Consider the following 17,653-nt stretch of genomic DNA (forward strand, 5'->3'; position numbering starts at 1 on the left):
TATTCTTTATTTCTGTCCTAAATATTTGGAGCTAATGTTGTTGCTAGCTGTGGAAAGGCTGCCAATGTCCATGCCATAGATGGCTGCGTTTAAGGGATGGATGAAATAATCTCTGTCTTTATACTGTGTACATTTTGTCCCATGCTATGGCAGCTATATAAAATTGCCTTTATTGATAATATGAGTGTTTGTTTTCAGCTGAAAACATATTTGAGGACTCTTGGTAACAGGAGGGTCAAAATGGATGTCTCCAAGGTGTCGACAACCTGGCAGTTCCACAGGTTCATCCAGATGCTGCGTGGTGCCAAGAAGAGGGACGTCCTCCAGCTGCTGAGGAAAGCTCCGGAGAAGATGGTGTAAGTAAATTCCCCAGTGACTGTCTGTCCAGAAAAGACAGCAGCCGTTTTTACAGACACCTGTGCACAGGGCAGTTTCTGGACTCATTTTAATGATTAACCACATTTCAATCAAGGAGATGTGAAAAGGGCACATTATTATTCCCAGTATCTCAAATGACCAGTCTGAAGAATTTCAAGGGCCACTTTTTTTAAGGACTTGGCCTTTTCTTACAAGATACCCTGAGGTAATTGGATGTGTTTGTTGCAGATTCAGCACATTTTAGAGTAAACGCTCTGGTGAACCTTTCAGAGACACATGCCCCATATAAACGCAGATCCCTGCTCTACATGTCCCATTCAGTAATTCCAGGACAATGTCATTTTCCACTTCCTGTGCTGAACTGTTGCATGATGTTACTGTGTGCTTTTAAAGGCTGCTGCTTTCCACCCAAAGAGGTGGTTGCATTTCAGTGCTAGGTGAAATCCATAGGTGATTACATATATACGGTTCCAGGTTAGCAACTGCTATAAATTATCTCATTTATGGATGAAAGTTTCTCTAGAAATGGTAGCTAATTATTCAGTTTTATAATTCATCCAATTGAAGATGCAAAGGGTGTTTATATAGGTAGAATGTGAATTGAGCTGGAATTACCCTGCACACTTTTGAAAAGCCTCTAGACCAAATTTAGCCCTGATGTAAGTGGGTGTGGTTTCACTGACTTCAGTGAAGGACTGTATTTACTTCCTTATCTGGAGCCGGGGGAAACAGAAACAAGGGATCATATTCTCAGCTGGTATGTATCAGTGTGGTTCATTTGACTTTAATGGACTATATGCCAGTTTACACGAGTTGAGGATCTGGCCTCAAGTGGTTCCATCCTCCCGATGTTCAGCTGTACATGATGCACATAATTCGCTTTCTCCTCTCATTCCAGTACCTTCTTCATAGATGCTGCAGTTGCTGCCCAATCAACAGCTTCCTTGGCAGCTCTCTCTGAATTTCTGGATTTTAGCAGCCAAGGGCAAGTACCCCTGCTAGAGCAGTTTCTTTATGCTGCAGCCTTCTCTCCTCAGCCCTCAAAAGAACTTCTGCGCCTGGTGCTAGTAAGTCAGAGGCATTTCCTCACTCCCCTTCTGCTCTTTGGTGATACGACTGCTGGATTTGGGCTTCATCCTGCTCCCATTAAGTTAAGGAGAAACTCTCAGTGACTTCAGTGGAGCAAGATCAAGCCCTCACAAAGGAGAAAAGATAAAACGCTAACTATGTCCTTTGTCCATTCTAGCATTTAATGAAGCTACTTCAGCAGCAATCCTCATGTTTTGGACAAAATGCTGCCGTGTATTAAAGGAAGCAAGTTGCCTAGGCGTATTGACTAGAACCGGTTGAAATTTTTTCAAATAAGATGGCTTTTTTCCCCCATCAAAAATGGTTTGTTTGGGAAATGAAATTTTACATGAAAAACAGACTCTCTTTTTCATTATTTTTCAATTAAAATATTATCAAAATTATGGAAATGTAAAAGCAGCAAAGAGTCCTGTGGCACCTTATAGACTAAAGATGTATTGAAGCATGAGCTTTTGTGGGTGAATACCCACTTCGTGGGGAGTATTCACCCACGAAAGCTCATGCTACAATACGTCTGTTAGTCTATTAGATGCCACAGGACTCTTTGCTGCTTTTACAGATCCAGACTAACACGGCTATCCCTCTGATATTATGGAAATGGTTATTAACGTGTTAAACTTACTGAAAAACAGGTTTGATAGTCAACAAAAAATCAATAATCCTGTTAATTAACGTGTCAAAGCAATTGGAAAAAAAGTCAGACAATGAATGAGTTCATTTTGATCTCAAAGTGGAAATAATTCTGAAATTGCAACATTTTTTACAAATCTCTTTTCTCTTTTTTTAAGCCAGCGTTGATGTTGACATCTCAATAACTGTACTTACACAAGGCCACAGGGAGTTGGGAGGAGGAAAGGGAAATGAGGAATTCTGTGAAGCAACCTCTAAAACCACAGTTAGCTCTGGCAGTCTGAGATCAGAGAAGTACTGAGAACGATCTCCTGCCGCCATGTTGTTATGTAGGAAGGCAAACCTAAGATGGAGTTGGAGTTCCTTTTCACATTTCTGGAGTTCCCAGTGGGCCAGGAGTCTTCCAGGCTGGCCTCAGGACAGAGCACAGCCTCTTACCGTCCACACTAGTGGAGACTATGAGAGCTTGGAGGGAGGGTGTTTTTACACTTCTGTTGACAAAGACTTCTTTTGCTCAGCAGTCATCCCATTATGGCCTGGGGTTGGCCTTCAAAGGGAAGCCTGTGCAGTCCTCCTCAGCTAGAGTGCTGAGACCGCATAAAGTAAAAGACAGGTTTATACTGGATGGAAAAACTGGCCAGGATGCTTAGGACTCCATCCAAGACACGCAAAATCCCACCAAAGGGATTAAGGTGGGGGAGGAAAATTCATTTCTGTGTCAAATCCCTCTATTTAAATTATTATTGTACATAAATACTTGAAATGGGAATAAACATTATGAGGAAATAGGTGGCATGGCTTTATATCAGTGGACTGATAGAGACAATAAAAGCTTAATTGCCTGTTATGGAAACCAGAATATTGTGGGACTAGGCCATGAATTGCCCCCTCCCAGGCAGATGAAAGCAAGGCTAGAGAGACTCTCTCAATAAACCCTTTAGGGTAATAACTAAAACATATTCTCTCTCTTCCCCCATGTCCTGCCTTCATTTTGTTACACCCACTCTCCCAGGACAAGCTGAATGGAAAGGAGTTAGACCCTGCCATCTGGGAAACAGGGATAATTGTCATTGGCTGTCTTGTTGGCAAACTGTGCCGGATGAAGCTGTGTGGATTGCAGGTGAGTTTCCTGACATGATTGCTTCAGTTATTCTTTTTAGCCATCCCCTTTTTTCCCTACAGCTGCCTGAAATTTGTGTCATGCTTCTTTTTCACCCTGCTCTGTTTCTCCCTCCTCCAAATAAACAGGAAGTAGGACTTGGAATGGAAACTGTTCTGAGAAGACTAAGAGACACCAAGGAGAATTCTGAGATAATCATTTACCTGTTGTCCCTGCAGAATGCCCTGCTCCCAGAAACCATTCCTACCCTCCTGCATTATGCAGAGGAAGGGTCTGCAGGGGTCTCAGGTACAGCAGTATCTGCCCTACAAAGGTTCTCCTCTCAGCATATCACTGGTGAGGTATGGAATGAGCCTACTTAGAATCAGAGTTTTTCCTTGTGCATTTAAAACACCCTTCCATGAAGCAGCCCAGGTGTCTGTGTCCCAGGAAGTGTATGGGATATCATTCTCACCAAGTCACTTTTTAACTACCGGCATTCTCCATCTTTTGGAGAGAGAATACTTCCTTAAATTTTAGCTGCTATTCCCAGAAGTCCCTCTGTCCTGCACTGAGAAGGAAATAAGTGGTGTGCTTGCCCCCTGGTGCTTAGATGGATGTATCCAATTAGCAGAGTCTCCATGTGATGACTGGACTTGCTGAGACTTGTTCTGCACATTACTGGAGCTGAAAATTAACTGGGAGCTTTGTGGCTCATAGGCATTAGCTATACCTGTGGAGGCAGAATGGAGAGTACCTTTACCCAAGTCAGTAGGAAATGTGATAGTCTTTTCAAATCTGATATAGTTCCCTGGATCTCAGCCTGTCTTTCTAACATCTAGAGGTCTCTCAACTTTCCAGTGCATTCTCCATGCCTTGCCACCACTAGGAGAGATGCCATCTAGATTAGAAACAAGAGGCAGCACTGCAGGGCATTGGTGATGACTATACTTCTGTTTTTTTTCCTGGAGTTGTAAATAGTAGATCTTCTGTTCAAAGCACAGAGTGTAGTGTGAGATGCCATAATTATATATTTGGTGTTGGGAATGGTGAGAAGTAAAGTTTTAATTATATTCTGGCATTAGGTGAAAAAGGCAATGAGGAGGATTTTCCATCAGAAAAGCAGAAACTATGAAAAAACCTCTCGACTGGCTGCTGCTGAAATTCTGTTGGACAATGAGCCTTTGCCCATGGACCTCACCAATATCTTGCTGGCCACCAGAGAGCTGGAAGCCGAAATGTCAAAATTTTTACTTTCGAAAATCCAGACTAGTTTACATTCTCACCATCACCCAGCCAGGTGAGTATGGAGACTGGAAAGTATTAACTGTCACTCTAAGACCCAAATCCCTTTTTCCCTTGTTCTTCTTTTTCCTCTCTTTCATTCTCTCCAACATTCCCTCTCTTCACTCTCACCTGTTAATCTTTCCTTTTTTGTTATTTTTCCCCTTAAGCAAACTAATTTGATATAAGTTCCCAGATTTGTTGGTATTCCCTGTGTGGTTGCCAGTTGAAGGCAGTAAACAATATAATATGGAACACCAAAATGACAGTGTAAAAACTGTGTAAGTGTTCGGAAGCTTAACCCCCAGGTTGCAAGATATCTATAAAGTATGAGCAATGATATTAGTCTCTCCAGATTCTCAAAAAAAGCCCAACCCAACACCTGACTGAAATGCAAAAGCTGTTTGAGCTAGGCAAATAGTGATAGACTCGAGGAGCTCAATTTATTTAGCTTAACAAGAGAGAAGGTTAAGGGGTGATGTGATCACAGTCTGTAAGAATTTACATGAGCAACAAATATTTGATAAATAGCTTTTTAATTTAGCAGACAAAGTATAACAAGACTCAATGGCTGGAAGTTGAAGCTGGACAAATTCACACTGGAAATAAGATGCACATTTTTAACAGGAAGAGTAATTAACCACTGGAACTATTTGAGGCATGTAGGGGGTGATTCTCCCTCAGTGGCATTTTTTAAATCAAAATTGGATGTTTATGTTAAAGATACACTGTAGTTCAAACAGGAATTATTTTGGGGAAATTCTATGGCCTGTTGTACAGGAGGTCAGACTAGATGACCTTAGAATCTATGACATATCGCACCAATGTATTTGAATACATTTATTCAGGTAAAAAAGTGAATCCAGTTTCACGGTCTCTTCATTCATAACAAGCAACTTTTCATTCACAAAAATAGACGCAGAAAGGGAAAGTGTTGTAATGCTCCAATGAACAGATCTTCACAGGAGTGTTCACATAACCACTATGAAAGCTCTTTGGGGATTTGGAAGTCATCCACTCAAGAAAGAAACAATACCATGGTCACCTACGTTACAATCACATGCTTGAATAGTAAATTAGAAATAGCCGTTAATCAAACCAGTGCTCATGGTAAATTGTTTGTAAGCAATTCACAGGCCAGGATATGTTTGCACAAACCAGTTCTTAAATCATTCTGAACAACAGACTAAATCATAAAAAAAAAAAAAAGTCAGTTTGCAGATAGTCCACCAATAGAAGAAGATTAAGTTTACTGACCATATTGGCCAATGTGAATACTTCAGCCAGCTCTAGCACATCACATTCTATGCTTGTAGGACTAAAACTACACCCAGACCAAGGAAACCTAAGCTAGAAAAAGCTTTTATAGCATTTCACAACTCCACTCTGCTCCATCCTCTCTCCTTCATGTTCTTCTTCTGTCATGCTCCATGTTCTTCTGTCCCTCTCATGCTGAGGAAACAATAATTACAACCACCACTAAGACTCAAACTTATGCATGTCAAGAATAGTTGCTCATGCCATAGGGGATATTGCTGAGCTATTTTCTCCTTCCTTTGGGAGATACAAAAGAAGAGAGAGATTATAAAGGAGCTTGTTTAAGTAAAGCTGTTTTTGTGCCATTTATATTGTTCTCAATGTGTTGTTAAATTTCATATTTAAGTGCATATCTCCTACCTCCCTATAAAACCTTCCAAAATGGCAGCTGATTTTTCTGAGTTTCTATTTAGATTCAGACACTAGATTTTCCTGTTTTTCTGCTCCACCCATACAAACCTTTTCCTATTTTTTTTCCTAGGAAAGCAATGAAAGAAATTCTGAAAGATCCACAGATCAATAATTACAACTACCTCTCCAAAGCTGGCAGTTCCTCTTCTTTCTCAGGACCCTTGGCAGGTGACAGCATGGACAAGTTTATGTTTAAGTTCATCTCAAAAGACCAAGTGAAAGTACCTGTAGGCAGAGTCTACTTTTGGAATCCATTGTCAAGGAGCACTGGGAGTTACAGGGGATCTCCAAGTTGTGTGACTGTCCCAAATTTAACACGAGGTGGCAAGAGTCCTCTGTATGTGTCCTGAGATGTCTAAGCACATTGGTTATTTCTCCATTAGCTCTAGTTGCATGTACTTTAAAAGCAGTGGGGAAGGACAGGTGATGAAAGGATATGTGAGGGAAAGAAACTGCTGTGGTAAGGCCACCACAATCCTAAAGCTGGCTCTACATGTAGAGAGTAAAACAACTCCTGTATGGAATGAGACACAAAATCAATCAGACATGGTCACACATTAGCAGAGCCATTGTTCTTGATTCTTTACAAAGTGAATCAGTGCCACTCTGAAGCTGGCTACGTGGAGTGATCTCAGACACACACCCCATCATCCAAATACATCTGTTTCTGACATACTGCTTGTCAAAGGGCACCCCGATCCTGGAGCACCCTCCTGTAACAGCCACAGAATGCCAAGTATGCCTGTCTCATTTTCGCCTTTCAGAGGCCCCAGTAATTCCACTTCAGGTTCATTTAAATAAGACCCCTACAACACTCCGGGTGTATAGTCCTTAACACTCCATTCTTCCCAGCAGCCCACCTCCCACACCACTTTCTTTGTTGGGAGTCTTTCCGTGCCATACTCCAGTGTCTTCCACCACACCTAGGTTCCTTGTCAGGCCTCTTCTGTCTCTCTGCCAGGACACTCATGCCAGCTCAGCTTGGGGAGTCAGCTGACCAATCACAGGTGCATTGGCCTCTTCCTCTTAAAGGACCAGTGCCACCATGTGGTACTTCTTCCCACACACTTTGTACAAACACTGATCATGCCAGTATCACAGTTCTCCCAGAATCTGCTACCACAAAAGATGAACCAAATCTAGGACCAAAACCTGTGGTAGATCGCTTGTGTAATAGAACACTGTTGCTATTGCCAGGCCAAGAGACTAGCTCTATTCCTGATTAGTTCTTAATTCATTAGAGTATTTTAATAAGCTTTTCAAAGGGGCAGATCCTTACCTGATGGCTATGACGATTTACACAACCTTTATCATCTGCCCAAATATTTTTATCCCCAGCTCTCATTTCTGTCCCCATTCATATCATTTCTCCCTTTTAACCTTCAATTGTCTTCCTTTGTATATCCCCAAAGGATGTTCTGGGCATGCAGAGGCAAGCTAAATGGGAGTCAGGAACATTTTAGGCCTAATCTTTTGATTATTTTAAGTTTGGACAGAGATGAAATTCCCTCATATTTCAGCTTCTTGGTCAGACTGTTAGTGTATGGGACTGTGCTGTTCATCTACCATAGCCTGGAAGGGAAGAGCTATTGAATATAATGATATGATCTGAATGGGGTTAGTACTTACCAAAAGGCCTCTAGCCTCTTGTCTGATTTACCCGGAAACCCAACAGGTAATATAGCAAGGTAATGTTTCCTGCACCCCCATCAGAGCTCTTCTGTACTTTGAGTTATAATTCCACTGAAATTGACACCTTGAACACAGAAGATCACACTGGACTTCTCTGCATTCCCATGGCAGAATCCTCAGCTCTTCCCATGATATTACATGGGAGGCCTCCAAGCTCTTTATTTTCCAGTGAGATAGTTGCAACGTGTCCCTCCCCTCAGCCATTATTGGAATGTTTTAAAAATGGATGTGTAACATTTTGCCAGTGATGACTGCTGTACAGCTCTACTTGTTGGTGTCTCTTTCTGTCTTTCAGTCACTGATGACATGCTATCCACTTTCAGTCTGGAGCTGCTATTCACTGAGAGTGGTCTTCTGAGGAAGAGTGTCTCAGGGTTCATGCTGCGAAGCCATGGCCACCAGCTTCAGGCAGCTCAGGTCTGCTATCAGGTTTTGTCACTAGATATGAAACACTTTAGATGACTAAACAACAGATACACATGCGGGAACCCAGGACTCCTGCATTGTGCCAGCAGACATTCAATAGCTCCTCTTTAACCTTCCTTGTAGGCCTGGTGGGTTCCTAATATTTGACTTGGAACCGGTTTTGTTCAATATCTTCATTAATGATCTGAAGGATGGTGTAGACTGCACCCTCAACAATTTTGCAGGAGGAGTGGTAGATATGCTGGAGGGTAGGGATAGGATACAGAGGGACCTAGACAAATTAGAGGATTGGGCCAAAAGAAACCTGATGAGGTTCAACAAGGACAAGTGCAGAGTCCTGCGCTTAGGACGGAAGAATCCCATGCACTGCTAGAGACTAGCGACCAAGTGGCTAGGCAGCAGTTCTGCAGAAAAGGACCTAGGGGTTAAGTGGACTAGAAGCCGGATACAAGTCAACAGTGTGCCTTTGTTGACAAGAAGGCTAACAGCATTTTGGGCTGTATAAGTCAGAGCATTGCCAGCAGTTCCAGGGACGTGATCATTCTTCTCTATTCGGCATTGGTGATGCTTCATCTGGAGTACTGTGTCCAGTTTTGGGCCCCACACTACAAGAAGGATGTGGAAAAATTGGGGAAAGAGTAATGTTCCCTCTGCTGATACGCACACAGGGGCGGCTTTAGGTATATTGCCACCCCAAGCTCGGCAGGCAGGCTGCCTTTGGCGGCTTGCCTGCGGGAGGTCCCTGGTCCCACGAATTCGGCAGCAGCCTGCAGGAGGTCCGCCGAAGCTGTGGGACCAGTGGACCCTCCGCAGGCACGCCACCGAAGGCAACCTGCCTGCCGCCCTCGCAGCGACCGGCAGAGCGCCCCCCGTGGCTTGCCACCCCAGGCGCGCGCTTAGCGTGCTGGTGCCTGGAGCCGCCCCTGTACTCACACCTTTTTGTCAACTATTGGAAATGGGCCACCTTGATAGCACTGGCCTCGTTATCACTACAACAGTAATTTTCCCTCCCTTGTTATCCACCCTTTCTTGTCAACTGTTGAATACAGGCCACATCCACCTTAATTGAATTGTCTCATTAGCACTGACCCTGCACTTGGTAAGGCAACTCCCATCTTTTCATGTGCTATAATATATATGCTGCTTACTGTTCTTTTTTCCACTCCATGCATCTGAGGAAGTGGGTTTTAGCCCACGAAAGCCCAAATAAATGTGTTGGTCTCTAAGGTGCCACAAGGACTTCTCGTTGGTTTTTTTAGATACAGTAACTCCTCACTTAAAGTCATCCCGGTTAACTTTGTTTCGTTATTACATTGCTGATCAATTAGGGAACATGCTCGTTTAAAGTTGTGTAATGTTCCCTTATAATGTTGTTTGCAGGCCGCCTGCTTTGTCCGCTGCTTGCAGGAAGAGCAGCCCATTGCAGCTAGCCGGTGGGGGCCTGGAACCAGGGTGGTCTGGCAGCCCCACATCAGCTCCCTGCTCCCCTAAGTTCCCTGTGCAGCAGCTGCCCAGCAGGCTACCAATTGCTGGCAGTTCAGCTGTCTCTCCCCACACTGCCATGTGCTGCTCCTGCCTTCTGCCTTGGAGCTACTCCTGGGAGCCTCCTGCTTGCTGTGCAGGAGGAGGCGGGGGGGAAGAGAGGGAATTAATGTCATTGTGTCCCCCTCCCTCCTACTCCTGCCTCCTGCTTATCCCTTCACCATATAGAGCAGGAGGGAGACACAACAAGACTCAGGATGGAGAGAGCTGGCCGCAGGTGCTGTCTCAACTTCCTGATCTTTTTAAAGGCAATGTACTTAGAATGTGGTGTCAGCGTACTTAAAGGGGCAATGCGCATCTCTCTCTCTCTCTCCCACACACAGAGTGTGTGTCTCTGTCTCTATCTGCCATGCTATCTCCCCTCCCTCCATTTGTGCTGCCTTGTAGAGTGTGAGGCTACATTAACAACAATGTGTTAACCCCTGAGGGCTCAGCCAAATGCTAGTTCATCATTTAGCAGTAAGGCATTCCCTGGGAAATATCCCACCCTCTGACTTCACCACCTCAACCAAGCTTCACAATCATCATTGCTGTGTACAGTATAAAATTGTTTGTTTAAAACTTATACTGCGTGTTTGTATATATATATAAAATATAGTTTTTTGTCTGGTGAAAAAAAATTTCCCTGGAACCTACCCCCCCCCCCATTTACATTAATTCTTAGGGGGAAATTGGATTCACTTAATATTGTTTCACTTAAAGCCACACATAACTACAACTTAAGTGGGGAGTTACTGTAATAACTGTATCCTGAATGTCCAAGTAGAGGTTGGGTGAAATCTGGAAGCTGCTAAGTGCTCCCATATTTTGAGAAACTTTCCTTGCACAGTCATGCTTAGTGTGACAGACAATTTTACATCATGGTCTGATCCACATTTGACACAGTGCAAGGAGATCTGAAATCCTAAGATTTCTATGGTGCTAATCACTCTGTAGGGTTGATTGCAAATAGAATCTTTTTTCTGTCTATCTATCATACTTATATGACCCTCATCACTGTAGTATCTGAGCATCTCACTATATTTAATGTATTTATCTCATAACACCCCAGTGAATTAGGGAGTTGCTATTATGCCCATTTTACAGATGGGGAACTGAAGCACAGAGAGCTCAGAGACATGCCCAAGATCACTGTGATGAAGCAGAAAACTAAACTCAGTCACCCAAGTCCCCAGCTGGTGTCCTAACCACTGGACAGCCTTCCTCTCTACTTTAATTAATATCCTTACAATAAACAATATCAAATACTAGAACCTGATTCCCACCTGTGTTATCATTTACACTCATCCAAAATTGGTGTAAAATAATTCCAAATCAGATCAATAGTGTTTTGCAATCACTTTGTTCAACTTAAATGACTGCTCGAAGGATAGGCCAGTATTGAATCAGGCTCACTGGGCTTTAAATATTATCACTTCCCAGTTCACTAGGCCCATGGGTAGATGTTACGTGAATCAGTAGTACAGTAATGTAAGATGCCAACCAACTGCTCCCAATACAAATGTTTCTATCAGTACATCAGCAGGTTCTTTAGCCAGCTTTCCCTAGTTGAAGGTCAACCCTTGAGGAAGCCTTAACTTGTGCAGCACATTTTCTCTGCTTGTATATTTTAGGTCTCTATTGAAGCCAAGGGGTTGGAATCTGTGCTGGGAGAGAGTAACCCTGAAGAAGAGGAGGAGCAGGAGCTCATGGCTGGGATGTCTGCCATTTTCTTTGATGTCCAGTTACGGCCAATTGTTTTCTTCCAAGGGTATACAGACTTAATGGCCAAGGTCCTCTTAAGCAGCGGAGAGCCAACCAGTGTGGTCAAAGGGACTGTCCTGCTGATGGATCATGAACAGGTAATGGCTGTATGATATGCGGACCTTCCCTCATCCAAGCTGCCTGTTAAACAGTGCCATGGTACACTGCAGCATAGTGAATATTCTGGAGGGGGTCTGCTTGCAAGTCATCAGCTCATGATCGATATTCATGATGGTGCCAAATCTAACCATGGGATGGCATTGATCAAAGGATGTTAAGAATTGGTTTTCTGAGTTGGCTCATTAGAGGTGGGTTCTGCACTGCCACATGAGAGACTTGGCTTCAGTTCTTGTCTTCCCCGCCCCAGCCCAGTAGGCGTTGGGAGTGCAAAGTAGGCAGCGTCCCCTCTGGCCAGCTGCTGTTTAATATTTTTGTATGAGCACCTAACATCAGGAAAAGTGCTTCCAAAATAAATACGCTCTTTTCTGTTCTACAGGCAATTCCACTTCAGTCTGGACTGCAAACAGTGATTAAACTTCAGGGGGCACTTGGGTTAGATATTTCAGCCAACATTGATATAAATTTATGGGAGCAAGAATCAAGAACCAGCGTCAAAACAAGGTAAATAAGTGAAAACTTATTTAATCTCTGAACACTCAGGAGACTTAGCAGGAACTAGCATAAATTAGAACAGCCTCAGAGCTGCTCCAAACATTAGAACAGACTCAGGGCTGCTCCAACATAGGCTGACTTGTAACAGCCCCCAAAGGGCTATTTTATATAATTGGCCAAAGATAACTAGAGCTCCTTGCTTTCCAGCCATGCCTCTCCCACCAAATACACCAATGCACATCCTATGCTGGGAGGATGAGGGCTTCTTTTTTGGAGGGGAGTGAAGGGAGTTGCATAGAGTCTCCTATACCTCTATACCAGCTGTGAGAGCTACATCTGTTAATGCTCCTTTAAACCTACCCTGTTGAACCTGTATGTTCAAGGATCCCACAAAAAGAAGTTAGCAACTTCTGAAAGATCTGCTTCCCCATGAACATAGACACCCATCACTTATTGTCTTTAGGCTCTCATAGCCTGTGCTTGGGATCAGGCTAAAAGCCTCACTTTGATAGATGGCTTTAATTAACATTTTTCTGCCCCCTCGCTTCCTTCAGGATCAGGAAGTACCACACAGCTGCTGACAAATTAAGAAATAATGAAATCATAGAGTGCCAGCATTGCATAGACAGTGCGTTCCCTTGGGACGCATTGTTCAGTGACAAGATTTATGCTTTTTTCTGTTGCAGGGGTGGACTGGCCATTGATTTCACAACAGAAATCGATGCCCCTTTCTTTCAAGCCACTGTGAAAAGCCAGACAGAGGCCGAAGCCTCAATCAATTTTGATACATCAGTGAGATTTTCTGGGAATCCTGTGCTCATGTGTCTTCAGCTAAGGGAGGAGCAGCTCCCTTACAGGTAAACGGTGGCATTCTAGTCCAGAACTACTAGGGTGTGGATTTTTACTCAGGGGTAGGGATTAGGACACTCCTACTGTCAGGGACATTAGTTTGTGGCAGTGGCAGGGAAGGTGCGAAGGGAGATCATGCACTACTTCCCCTGCCCTCCTGACACTAGCAGAGCTGCCCAGCGGATTCAGGGCGGCTGGGGCAAAGCAATGTAGGGGTCCCCTTCCATAAAAAAAGTTGCAATGCTATAGAATACTATATTATCCTGGGGGCCCTTGTGAGGCCCGGGGCCTGGGGCAAATTGCCCCACCCTCTGGGCAGCCCTGGACACTATGGCTCAGTTCAGAACCTTAACAACAGTGCTCCCTAGCTCCAATGGTGCTTGGCCTTCCACAATATCATGAGCATCTGAGATATTCAAGATACAAAACCTACAGGATGCAAGAGGGGAGGCTATTATGAAAGCCAATTCTCACCCTCCCACTAAGAAGCGAGTTATTTATTGCCCTGTTTCTTGTAGCACGTGGTAAGAGTTTCATTGTCCAGCATTTGACTTAAAGCAGGTTCTGTTGAGTCTCTCCATTTGGAGAGATCAGTAAAAGGTTAAAGGAAGCCTTGGACGATGCTGTGGAGTTAGCCAACCTAAGGAGTATTAAGACAAGCCCTGAGCCCAGAAGAATGCTGGGCTATCTTTTACAGTATTGTGATGATAAACCTCTTTTATACTGTAACTTCTGGTCCTAATGCCAATATTGATTTTGCTCCAGGCATAACATCACTGTTTTATTACACTGTTACTGATAAGTTCTTCATGGCTCCTTCTTGACATAAATAAGAGTCAGGCAGTTTGTTGCTGCTGTATGGCATCAGAGGCAGACACCCTGGCACTGTTCCCATGACTTACTAGCTGACTCAGGTTAACAGGGCTGAGTGTAGCTGTCTGAAATACTTGCAAATAATAGATGGATAGGTTCCCATAGAAAAGCCTTGAGCCTCCTAACCAACCCAGAGATGGGACATGAAGGGAACCTCACCTACAGGTCAGGCATCAAAAACAGGGAGAGAAAGGAGCCATTGGGTCCAAGGTCCTTTCCCTTTGAGGAGTTATTCATTTCTCCACAGATCAAATCTTGCTACACAGCTTTTCCTGGAAGTCCAGTCTGCTCCATATGTTCAGTGTGCGCTCCGGACTGGTGCCAGAAATTCTCTAAGAATCTTCCCCATTTCAGTCAATTGCTGGGAGTAGAGGGATAACTTGAGACAGGAGTGGTTCATCCTCCTACTGAAACATTTAGGCCCCATCCACATTATAGATGACACTATCAGCAAAATTACCCTGTCCAGTGTTGCGAAATGTTGGAATTATTTTAAAGTGTGCTAGTTAATCTGTGCTAAAGATTAAACTCACAGGAGCCTCTAGCGTGGTTATACAATGTGGGTATAATACTGTTTTCAAGGGCAATAAATCTCAATTGACAGAAGTCAAGAAAAACACTTGTCAGAATATACCATAACATTCCAACAGATCCAACGTTTAAGGAATGGAACATGCTGATTTGAGGAGACAAGTTGGGTCCAATCTTGTCTCATTTTAAAGCCTCCTAACTACTTGTTGTTCTGCCCCACAGAGAAATCTTTACAATCTCTGAATCTTCACCAAACCAAAGCATCACTGTTCGCAAGGGAAGACGGGGCACTATTGCTGGACGCGAGCTTTCCTTGCACAGGGCCAACTCCGAGATGTGCAAGATCCTGTTGACGGAGGCAAAGGAGCAGTAGAGGAATCAATGTGTCCTGGATCTGGATTTATCATTCCTTTCTTTTCCTTGGTCCCACATTTCTCAGTGAGCTGCATCCATGAGCCAGGCCCAGGACTGATGTGGGCAGCCCAGAACCCTTTCTAGTTCCCACAAGAGTCTGCTTTTTACTGACTGTATTAAAAACAAGTGTCCCTATTGCAAGAGAACACGTTGAAATCAGGGTGCCAAACATGGTTGGGACATGAATCCCTAGAGTCTATCAAAGCAAGTCCCTTGTAAAGGGCCAGCTCTGGGATGTGCAAGATCCTGTTGGCACGGTCAAAGGAACAGCAGAATTAACATGTTCTGGGTCTGGCCTTGAGAATCCTTAAGACACCAAGAAAGGAGAGAGGTAGATTTTTCACAATCATGTACCCTTCCCTATGATGGTTATTCTCCATATGGGATGGTCCCTTAGAAGCAAAACTGGGCCACGATAAACCTCACAGCTAAGATCCCTGGCTTTGAGAGTTACAAGGTGAATTTCAGGCAGTCTTAAGAAAGTGTTCTGAGAGAAGATACCCAGAATGGCATGTTAATCACACATTTCTCCCCACTCATCTGAGTAACCACCAGGGGTGAAAGGAGCCAGTACGGAACTGCACTTTAATGTCCGTGACCCTTTTGCCTCCTCTGTCGGGGGCCCTGCCAGTAGGGTCTGTACTGGCAGGGCCACCAATGGTGGGGGGGGGGGGCAGCAACATTTAAGCACTTCTATGTCAAAGGACCCTGCAGCGCTTTAACGTCCCTGCCCCTTTTGCCCCTCCAGCCATTGATGGGTTGGGGGGCAAATGGAGCAGCTGCCCTGGGGCCAGCAATTTAAAAGGGCCCAGGGGTCCGGTCGCTGCTGCCCCTACCGTAGCAGCGGTGTCCAGAGCTCCCGGCCCTTTAAATCAACACAGGAGCCCCAGGCAGCGCAGTCCAAGGGCTGGCTGAGGGATGCTGAGCCTCCCAGCCCCGCCCCTTCCACCTGAGGCCCCGCCCCTTCCAGGGGCCAGAGTCACCCCCCGTGCCGATAAGTGTCCTCAGTTACTTTCACCCCTAGTAACCACAATCAAGTGAGGTCTCCCAGAGCGTCTGGTCAGAACTTCCCATGGCTGAGGAAGTGAATGGAATCCAGTGTTGCGTGATTTGGTGACTGTAATAGCATGCCATGCATGTGGAAAGGGTAGCTTGATTTTCTGGGATACTTGATTTTTGAAAAAAAAACAGTGAGACAAAAAAAGCTGCTTAATCTGTCAGCAATTATGTACCTTCCTTTTGGTATAATTAGAAGTGTTTGTATCTGAATAGGAGTTCGTCTCAGTTCCCTCACAACTTGAACTTCTGCTTGATCCTCCAGTGAGTTCATGCTCTTTTGCCAGGGAAATGACTGATATCAGAAATCCAGAAAGAGAAGATGATGCTGGAAGTGGCTAATCCTTTGTTTAAATAGGGCAAATTTACCTCTAACATAACTTCTAATTTTAGGGGTTAGATGGATGAATTTGACCCACACAATTTTCAGTATTAGCAAGAATAATTAAACACATTATGGAAAACTAATGTGAAGGTAAATAGGGTTCTGCTTAAGTACGGTGTGTGTGTGTGTATATATATATATATATATATATATATATAATGGCAATTTTTCCCTTGGCAAGACTCCTCTTTTAAGGGAATGAAAGTCCACTAGGGATATTACTTTTCATTTCACCAATACAACACAAGTGGAACAGTGGAACCACTGCTGGGGCAGAGTGTCCAGTTCTGGTTTTCATGCTTTAAAACAGGTGTTGAAAAATTAGAGAGAATTCAAAGAAGAGCAACAAGAACAATTTGAGATCTGGAAAATCTATCTTACAATGAACAACTGAAGGCAAAGACCAGGTTACAACGCAGGGAGAAGATATCAAATAGATGAAGGATCTTGAATTTAGGAGACAACAGCATAACACGATCCAAAGGCTGCAGCTGAAGTCAGCAAAGTTCAAACTGGAAATGAGACATGGTTTTTAATAGTAAGAGGCTTTAAACATTAGAACAGATTACTAAAGTATTTGTTAAATCTCCATCACTTGGATGTTTTTCTAAAAGATATGCTCTAGTTCAGCCCACGTTACTGGGTTAAAAGTAGGTATCACAAGGTGAAATTCCCTTGCCTGTGTTACCCAGGAGGTCAGATTAGATGATTATAATGGTCCCGTCTGGCTTTGAAATCTATGAATCTATGAAATGGCGAGTTTGGTCAAGGTTAATACAACAAAGACATTTCATATAGTTCTCTCTCTCTCTTTTTATTATTCAGCAATAATTGAACAGAGCAGTGTGGGGGTGTCTTTCCCAGTATCCCACTCTCCTCCCAGTCTTGTCAGAAGATAGCAGGAGTTAGGGAAAGGATGTGTTTTTATATATATATATATATATATATATTGAGATTCATGTCCTAGTGGATAGTTACCTATGGTGCTCCTCCTTATAGGTCAGGGGTAAGCAACCTATGGCACGCGTGCCAAAGGCAGCACATGAGCTGATTTTCAGTGGCACTCACACTGCCTGGGTTCTGGCTACCAGTCCGGGGGCCTCTGCATTTTAATTTAATTTTAAATGAAGCTTTTTAAACATTTTAAAAACCTTATTTAATTTACATACAATAGTTTAGTTATATATTATAGACTTAGAGAAGAAGACCTAAAAACGTTAAAATGTATTACTGGCACGTGAAACCTTAAATTAGAATGAATAAATGAAGACTCGGCACACCACTTCTGAAAGGTTGCTGATCCTAGGTTTACATAGTAATGG

The 17,653-nt window shown here is 43.6% G+C and overlaps 1 protein-coding gene across 1 annotated transcript in view; it reads left to right on the forward strand.

Annotated features, from left to right (window-relative positions):
* The window catches only part of LOC116826179 (microsomal triglyceride transfer protein-like), a 32,261-nt gene extending 15,537 nt beyond the window's left edge, over nt 1-16,724 (forward strand). The window contains exons 8-18 of the mRNA XM_032782738.2: nt 199-356; nt 1,277-1,445; nt 3,110-3,217; nt 3,346-3,558; nt 4,282-4,496; nt 6,279-6,376; nt 8,196-8,317; nt 11,482-11,709; nt 12,108-12,232; nt 12,910-13,080; nt 14,699-16,724. Coding sequence (XP_032638629.1) covers nt 199-356; nt 1,277-1,445; nt 3,110-3,217; nt 3,346-3,558; nt 4,282-4,496; nt 6,279-6,376; nt 8,196-8,317; nt 11,482-11,709; nt 12,108-12,232; nt 12,910-13,080; nt 14,699-14,849 — 1,758 coding nt within the window. The 3' untranslated portion in view covers nt 14,850-16,724. The remainder of the gene's footprint in view (nt 1-198; nt 357-1,276; nt 1,446-3,109; nt 3,218-3,345; nt 3,559-4,281; nt 4,497-6,278; nt 6,377-8,195; nt 8,318-11,481; nt 11,710-12,107; nt 12,233-12,909; nt 13,081-14,698) is intronic.
* Nucleotides 16,725-17,653: the final 929 nt, after the last annotated feature.

This window comes from Chelonoidis abingdonii, chromosome 15 (genome assembly GCF_003597395.2).
Source record: "Chelonoidis abingdonii isolate Lonesome George chromosome 15, CheloAbing_2.0, whole genome shotgun sequence".
NCBI classification, from domain to species: domain Eukaryota; kingdom Metazoa; phylum Chordata; order Testudines; family Testudinidae; genus Chelonoidis; species Chelonoidis abingdonii.